Here is an 8,964-nt window from a genome sequence, read left to right as displayed (position 1 = left end):
TAACCTAGATAATTCAATTATCTATCATTACTAAAGATGGGAAAACAAGTCACTTGTTACAGTTCTGTGTGGGAAGAAGTAACCGATTAGAAAATAGCAAAGGGACACTAAAAGCAATGACAAGGACAGCTAGCCAGAGCTGCAGGGTACAGCTACACAGGCAGTACAATAGCCTCCGGGGAGCTACAAAACATAGCCCTGTTGTCAGCATGTCTTGAATGTTCTGCCATACACCAGACACTGTTAGATGCATTTGGTATCAAGTATGAAGCAGATACTACTTTCATATATGAGAAAAGAGAAGGCACAGACAGTAACTTATCCACTATCTCAAAACTAATGAGTAGCAATAGCGTCAAGCATTTGACTCCAGAGCCCACAATCTTCACTATTATCCTTGTAATTCAGTTACAAGCCCCATTACTTGGGGATAACCCCAAGTTTAAATCTTCCTTGCCCAAAATCTAATTTTTTGAGTATACAGTGTTTGGAAAGGGCTAATTACCTTACAAAATACTATTTCACTGTTGCTGTTCTTTCAGACTGGTAATGTGATTTAGAGAATCTGTTTCCAATTTAAAATCAAGTCACACCTTTTCCCTTACCTAAAGCATCAAGAGATTTAAAACAAAGCAAAACAAAAAGACAACCCCACCAAGTAGCAAGATTCCATTTGCATATACTTTAATAACAAGGTTATTTTAGCTGTAAATGAACAAAGAAAAGGAGACAAGAAGAACTTAACACATGATACTTTCACAAGTTTGGGTCAAAATGGCATATATAAAGCTTTAAAACACATTATTGTCTATGTTAACAGAAGTTGTATCTACAATTAATCACATACATTTTCTAAAATATTAAAGATCACAAAGTGAGATCAAACAATGATGACCAGAAAACTGTGTCCTAAAATTTTAACAAGGTCTTTTAAGAAAGTCTAAAAACCTCCTGTTTTCCACATTGACTCTCAAAACTTGAACTTTTATGAGAATATCAGTTTACCACTTTAATTTGTACCATACATTAAAAATTATCAAAAATATACTGATGGGTCTATTCTAATTGTGACTATTTATATTTACATTAAGCAAATTCTCTTACCAAATTCTTTATATACAAATTAGGGTTTGTCCTATGTGAAATTCATTAAAAAGTTAAAAACCACAGAAATCTAATTAGAAATAATGCATTTCAAAATGTAACCGCTTTCCATCAATGACGAACACTTTAAAATAATTTAACTGAAAAACTACTGAACCCCCCACAAATTTCAGCTGCAACAGTATTCCTCCTGAATGTTTTCTGTGATTTAAGGGAAAAAAAACTGAGTAAAGCCTGATTGCAAGAAATTAAAAGATAAAAATTTGATAAATGTTTATTGATCTAATTTCCAAAAAACTTAGTTTTAAATAGGTTGACATTTAAAAACTATAAATTTTTACATGTAAATAATTTAATATAACTAAAAACAAGTCTTTATCAACTGAGAGATGAACTATAAAATACCTTTTGGATAAATTTAAATCACAAAACAATAGCTCATGTCTATAATCTGAGTACACATATGACTATTTTTATACATCCTAAAAGAGCCTAAACTAGTCTCACATTGAAAAGAATTTAGATATTACAAGTTTAGATAAAAGAAATTTATAAAAACTTAAGGACAAAGGTAGAGGGGAGTTCATAGAGGGATTATATTACTACTACTAAAATGTTATTGTAAGGCCATTCTTTTGTTTTAAGACTTTCGGTCACATAGCAAAGAAATCAAAAATGTCTTTTTCTGAGAAAAACTACCACAATATCATAAGCTTTTCAAAAAAAGATCACTGTTACTTGTAATGATTCACATTTTAAGCTTATGTAATGTGATTATGAAATCTGACTTCAATAAAAAACTAAAAAAAAAAAGTCATGAAAAAATTCAAAGTTCATTGATGCAGATGACTATAAAGCTGAGTGAAATATTTTGATCAGTAGAGATGCATTTCTCTTGTCCTAGAATTAACTGATTTTGTTTCAGTCACTGAAAAAATTAAGCCTCAGATTATCTGGTTTAAAAATAGAGATCAGCTTTGTTATGGAAACTATGTCAATTTACGTTCACTACACACTCTTCTAAAGCAAGAAATAAAGCTCCAAATATTTACCTAATTAGTGCTCTGTCTCTGGACTTTAGAACTCTGAGTTTCCTCTTCTTGATTAGGACGTTTCCCACTGCTCAGGCCAGTGCCGAGAGGGCTTCTTCCTGCATTTAAATGTGTATGTTTAAGATATGAGAGCCCAGAAATAAACCCACATAAACATGGACAAGAAATTTAATGATAATTGAACCAAGAATATATAGCATGAAACAAGGAAAGTCTCTTCAATAAATGATGCTGGGAAAATGGATACCAACTACAAGAGAATGAGACTAGACCACTACCTCACATCATCCACAAATACTAATTCAAATAGATGTAAAGACTTTGTTAAGAATTGAAATCATAAAATACATGGAAGAAAAACACAGGTGAAAAGGTCCTTTAGATAGGCCTTAGCTATATCTGGGGATTTGATTCTAAAGGCAAGGGAAACAAAAGTCAATAAAAAAGAACTATATAAAAGTAAAAAATTCTGGACAAGAAATGAAATTATAGTCAAAATGAAAAGGCAACCTACTAAATGGAAGAAGTTATTTGCAAATGATACACCCAACAAGGTGTTCATACCCACGATACATAAAGAAATCCTACAACTCAACAGCAAAAAAGTAATTCAATAAAAAAAAAATGGGCAGAGGTTATGAACAAACACTTCTCCAAAGAAGACACAGCAATAGCTAACAAGCACATGAAAAGATGTGTTCATCATGTCTTATTTTTTGGAAAGTGCAAATCAAAATATCAATAAGATAACACTTTATTCCTGTGAGAGTAGCATTTATCAAAAGGAAAAGAAACAAGTGTTGGTGAGGATGTGGAGAAGAGGGAACCTTCATACACTGTTAGCACAAATGTAAATTGGTGCAGTTATAGGGCAAACAACATGGAGGTTTCTGAAAAAATTTTAAAGACAAGGAATTTTATACACTCCATCTATCCATCCCACTTCTGGGTATCTTTCTCAAGGAAACAAAAACACAGCCATTATTCACAACAGCCAAGTGTCGAAAACAACCGAAGTGCCACTGGGAGACGCCTGGATAAAGATGTGGTGTATGTACACATTGGCAGACTTACTCAACAACAAAAAAGAGACAGAATCCTGCCATTTACAACTATATGCATGAACTTAGTGGGTGTTATGCTAAGCAAAATAAGGTAGGCAGAGAAAGATAAAGCACTGAATGATTTCACTTATGTGGAAAATAAAGATGTAACTAATGAGCAAATAAAACAAAAACAAAAATAAACTCAAGAACAAAACAATGGTTAAGAAAAGGAAGGGGGTAAGGGGAGGGAATATAACATATTAAAGGAGTCAACTATATGTAGAAAATGGAAACTAGATGCTTACTGGCAAATAAAATGTAGTATATACAGACATTGATTTATAATGCTTTATACCTGAAATGTATGTATTATAAATCAATGTTAACACAATAAAAAATTTAAATAATATATGAAAATTAATAATGTATTAAGACAGGAAAGGTAAAAAAACCTATATGCGCCAATGCTTCATTCTTACCTTGCTTTAATAAGTGAGTCTGCTGACTGTCTCCATGAGCATAATGTAAAATACCACTTCCTTGAGGACAACCTGTTGGTATTTAAAACATAATGAACTATGCAAATCATATAACACACAATATGGTAGTTACCCAGCCTGAGCAATAAAAAAAACTTTTCTTAAAAAAATATTTACTTATTTATGCATATAAGAACTGAGGTACAGGCCAGAGATGTGGGGGACAAGAGGATTCACCAGAGAAAGAATGGGGGGTAGAACAAGCAGATCCACTGCTGAGCCACAAGGGTCGCCTTCCTGGCCAGGATCCAACTCATGCTATAGTGGCTGTGAACAGCTTCACAGTGATGAGCTTTAACTAACATGAACAAATAAATTAAAAACATTTATTCATGAATAAATCTTTTGGCCTTCTGTCCTTAACTAATTACCTTACAGGTGATGTGTACTAAAGAGAATAAAAAATAATGAGCATTCAAAGAATGTGATATACAACTCTTATTTTACCCTGAAAATTGTTCTCCTCATTCAAGGTACAGAAGATCTTTTACCTTGACTCAAATTCTACATGTAATGATATTTTCCATCTCTAAAATCTCACTCGTGTGTTTGTGTATGTGAATATTACACATACGTATGCAGGAGTATGAAGAACATATCACACACATTTTAAAGCTGGATCTTTAACTGTTGTAAGGTCCAATAATTAATATATTTCATTATTAACCTCTCTGTTACTAAATGCAGAAATTTCCTTTTTACTTACTTCCACTGCTGCTACAAGCTGGGATATTTTCTCCTGGAGAATAACTCATGAGGCCTCCATTTCCATTAGGATTAGAAGGCACGGAGGCAAGAAGACCTGAGGGAAAATAATGCCTATTGAATGATGACTGAGATAAAAATCAAGGAAAGGCACATAAAAGATTGTCAAAGAAACAAATCAAAGTCAGCTACTGACATACCTAGTCCTCTATATCGTGAAAGTTGCTGATAGATTTGTTTCATCCTTTCAATATTCAAACGGCTTGCTTCAGCATGGTTCACCATTGGCTTAGGATAATTAACTCCTATCAAACATTTGGCGACCTTCTGAATACCTTCTGGTGCATTCCAGGGATCATAGATATATTTTGCAGGGAAGCCTCTCAGAACAGGCAAGTAACGCCTTTTGGGAAAAGGAAAAAATTATTAATAAATTGAATTATAAGCAGATTATAATAAACTTCAAAATGAGAGACCCAAATCAAATCAATACCATTTAAATGACTTGTTTGTCTTTTTCTTCATCTCTGCTGCCAATCATGAATGGAGAATACTTTAAGCTTTACTTAAACACGAAAATTTTCTGCTGCATTAGCTATTCAAATTGAATAAAAATCACCCTTGATTTACCTGATATAGTCTCCATTGGGGTCTGTTCTCCTACCAAAACCAACTGGGCAATAGCAGTGAAAAAACTGCTGGAAAAAGGAACTACAAGACAGCCACATCCAACTTCCAGCATTTATGCTCCAATCTGCATCAAGCAATAATTCTTCAAATACCTTTGGAAGTAACAGTAACCAATTAATTTGCACACACAATTCTCAAAGTAAGCATCTTCCAGGTCACTACAGATCAAAAGTCAGGCAAAGAAAAACTTATACAGACTGTAAAACTGAACATTCCAAAGTTAGCTTCCTTGTCTGTGTTATGTTCTATAATGAGTTATTTTGCAAAAGAAACAAGTAATATAAGTAAATTTCTAAATGGAATTTACCAGTGTTATGGGAAGAGAGAGGATATAAAAGTCACTCTTCACTAATAAACAGGATAAAAAGGTATATGTGGAGTTTACAGAGTGGAAAAAAAAAAGGAGTAAAGTTTTCAAGAAAGCAAAAATGCTACCAAAGAAATCACTAACAAAAACTTAGAAACTTAGTACACTGGTCTATATAAAAAGAGGACCTAAACAAAAATGACTAAAAATTACTACCATTATAGTTAACACTTTGGAATTCCTTGATCCAAAAGAAAAACAGAATCAATGTAAATGATTTCCTATGAATTATTTACTGTATGCTATAAATCTACCTCAAGTACAACTTTTTATTAGGAAACAGATGCAAAAAATCAGATCAGGGCTCTCCCTGGTGGTGCAACAGGTTAGAGCACCACATTAGGAAGCTCTCTGAAGCCACTGCAGCATGAATTCCATCTCCAGCCATGGAGCTGACCCACATGGTGTGGCAGACCTCTTCTGATCCGCCCACTGCTCCCCTCAGCAGTGTACTTTGTCAATCTGCCTGTTCTGCTCCCCACTCTGTCTCTGGTGAAGCCTGTACTCCAGTTCTGTAAGCATAATAATAAATAAATCTTTAAAAAAAAATCAGGATCAGCAGCCCAAATGCCCAAAAGTAGATGAGTGGATAAAAAAGATGTGGTACATATATACAATGGAATATTACTCAGCAACCAAAAAAGAGAAACACATGTCTTTTGCAGCAACTTGGATGGAGCTGGAAAAGATCATGCTTAGTGAGATAAGCCAGAAAGAGAAAGAAAAATACCGGATGGTTTCACTCATAGCAGGAGTATAATGGACCAGGTGAGAACATAACAAAAATAATGAACAACCATATACCAGAGACATTTTGTGGGGGTGGAGTGGGGAATGGGATCAAAAATGGGGGGGGGGGAGAGAAAAGCACGGGATTATGGTGATGGCACACGAGTGATTTGGTGATGGGGAACCCGCGGGGATTACAATCGAGATGGAAAAAAAAAAATACAAAATGATGTAAAAATAAACTTTTGTAATAAAAAAAAAATCAGGATCAGAAATGGTAAAACATGTAACAAAATGTAGTATGCTTCATTTTATATAATTAGTAGTAAAAAGCTGTGATGCTGAAGTTATGTGAAATGATTTCTATTTTAAAATTCATAATAAAAATCACTATTTTTAAGAACTCTTATTTGAATCCTTTTTATGAAAGAAACTATCACCTATACAGGCAGCAAACCAGTAAGTCTAGATAGTAGTTCCTTTGATGGCAAAGCTGGTTTAGTCAATGAACTGAGTTAACCAGTTTTCACCATTTTTCTTGTCTATTATACTTTCTGCTCTCCAAAAGTTACTGCTTTATAGGAATTGAAAGTTTCACCAGCTGAATAATTAGAACTGTTAATGAATTAACCTAGCAGACCACTTCAGGAATTGTTTCAATATCTATATATATAGTGGCCTTCAAAACACAACCATGCTACATTTATTGGAAGTACTCTTACTTTCATTCCTTCTTCCCAACTAATCCACAAGTCACCTCGGGTCAGGAAGCAAGCAACCGCATGTCTGGCTAAATGGTGGATCCAGCCCTCCTGTCGAAGCTGTGTCATGATGGCATCAATCCATGGAAAGCCTGTACGGCCTTCTGCCCATTTTGCCAAAGCTTCTGGATTCTTATCCCAAGGAATCTGAACACAGATAGGGTTTCCTTCCATCTTATCAAAGCGTGGATTATTTGTTGCTGCTGTATAGAAAAATTCACGCCATAATAGCTGCCCATAAAGGGAAAGTGGAGGAGAACTATTCTTCTTTACCTAAGATTAAAAAACAAAGTATTACCAACACTTATATAAAAAGTATTTTTAAAAATAAGCTCCAGTTTTAGATAGTACCTTTTTGTAGAGATCTGTTAGTTTGAAATAAAACAGTCGACAGGACAAACAACCAAATCGAAGGTAGGGACTAAGACCAGTAGGGCTAGCGAGCAGGGAATTCGCATTCATTCGAGGTCTTTCAAAATTTGCCACCCAAGCCTGAAAGCACACAGAGAAAATTTTGCCAATTAATTTCCATTTCCATTTTAAAAGACTGCTTACAATAAAAAATTTTCAATGAGTGACATAGTTCACCTAGGGAATAAAATGGGAAATAATATCTTATTATTCCAGCAACGTTTTAATAAAAAACAAAAAAAGGATAAATGAATAACCTTTCATTTCAGTCATTTTCATGGAACACTTACTCGCATGATATAAATTACCTTCAAATTCCTAACATAGGCTGAGAGGTCCTTCTACCTATCTCTTTGACACTGAGGTAACGTTAGAAGAACTCTATCCTAATTTCATTGGGCTAGAAAGGTAATACTGGTAGTTGCTAAAAGGGAGATACTCAGAAAAGGAAGAAATATAAATGAGACAACAATTGTTAATTTTCAGATGATAGGTTTAATAATCTCAATTCTTTTCAACACTTTATTTCTAGTTTCTAAAGAAGAAAGAAATTAAAGTTCCATTTTGGAAATATGAAAGTGCATGATCTACATTATCATACCTTTCTTTCCAAATGCCTTTCCAATCGTGTAAGTGCTTCAGTTTCTCCTCCTGGCCACACTGCAGAGGATAAGCCATCTGTATCAAAACCTGAAAAAAAAGAAAGAAGGAAAAAATATTATTCTTTGGGAATTCAAATCATTTTTATTTAACCATAATAACTGTAGACTACATTACTTTGCAGGAAAATTGTGGCAGTAGCACAAAAATGAGTAGAGGACCTTATACAGGTTCCTAGACATGGAGAATATAACAGTCTTTTTCTCCTTCTTTTGGATATTCATTAGAAAAGGGTCTTTATTCTCTAGGAGGTACATAATAATAGAATAATAGACTACAAAGAATAACAGAATAATGCACAAATTTATGACCCTTTAGTCTTTAACACAAAACACATGTTAAAATGAGAAGTGCCACTTACTGATCTATTAACACATAAGGTCCACACTTACCACCATTTATAACACCCACCTAGTTCTTCCAGCGAAGGGACTCCATATTTCTCATCATGGTCATCAGACAGAGGAGTTGTGCATTTTTCTATCACTTCTGATGTAATTGTCTCTACTGGTATTTCTAATGGTTCCATTTTGCTGATGAGGGTCTGGAATCTTTTATAAGTAAGAGGTGGCTGTCCACCATTGAGTTCTATTATCCTATTAGAAAAGTTCGTAAAAATGCAGTTAGTATTTAAAACAAAAAATCCAAATTAGAAAAGTAAATTATCTCCTTATGCTGACAATATATTATATATCAATATATAAAAGAAACTAAAGACTCTACCAAAAAGTTATTAAGAGCAATACATGATGATAATAAAAGTGACAGGTTAAAATTGACATATAAAAACTGTGTGGTGGCCCTCCCTGGTGGCGCAGCGGGTTAAAGCACAGCACTGAGAAGCTAAAACCACTTCTGCATGAGTTCGATTCCCGCCTGCCCCGGAGGTGACCACATGGC

General features: G+C 34.1%; 1 protein-coding gene across 3 annotated transcripts in view; it reads right to left on the bottom strand.

The window, feature by feature from the left end:
* Window positions 1-671: 671 nt before the first annotated feature.
* Window positions 672-8,964, bottom strand: part of CRY1 (cryptochrome circadian clock 1) — a 32,791-nt gene continuing 24,498 nt past the window's right edge. Inside the window, exons 4-13 of one of the 3 annotated variants that reach the window (XM_004675718.1) lie at window positions 8,476-8,660; window positions 8,006-8,094; window positions 7,345-7,485; window positions 6,955-7,266; window positions 5,077-5,228; window positions 4,647-4,849; window positions 4,448-4,543; window positions 3,682-3,753; window positions 2,157-2,254; window positions 672-1,305 (exon numbers count right to left, since the gene is read on the bottom strand). In XM_004675718.1, coding sequence (XP_004675775.1) covers window positions 2,157-2,254; window positions 3,682-3,753; window positions 4,448-4,543; window positions 4,647-4,849; window positions 5,077-5,228; window positions 6,955-7,266; window positions 7,345-7,485; window positions 8,006-8,094; window positions 8,476-8,660 — 1,348 coding nt within the window. In that variant the 3' untranslated portion in view covers window positions 672-1,305. Of the gene's footprint in view, window positions 1,306-1,460; window positions 2,058-2,156; window positions 2,255-3,681; window positions 3,754-4,447; window positions 4,544-4,646; window positions 4,850-5,076; window positions 5,229-6,954; window positions 7,267-7,344; window positions 7,486-8,005; window positions 8,095-8,475; window positions 8,661-8,964 lie in introns of those variants that run through there. The other 2 variants (XM_012735022.1, XM_012735023.1) reach the window with 2 other exon arrangements.

The sequence above is a fragment of the Condylura cristata genome, unplaced genomic scaffold (assembly GCF_000260355.1).
Source record: "Condylura cristata isolate star-nosed mole 26May11 unplaced genomic scaffold, ConCri1.0 scaffold00004, whole genome shotgun sequence".
In the NCBI taxonomy this organism is placed as follows: domain Eukaryota; kingdom Metazoa; phylum Chordata; class Mammalia; order Eulipotyphla; family Talpidae; genus Condylura; species Condylura cristata.
Note: the sequence above shows the minus strand (reverse complement) of the source record. Positions and strands in the feature narration are given on the sequence as shown.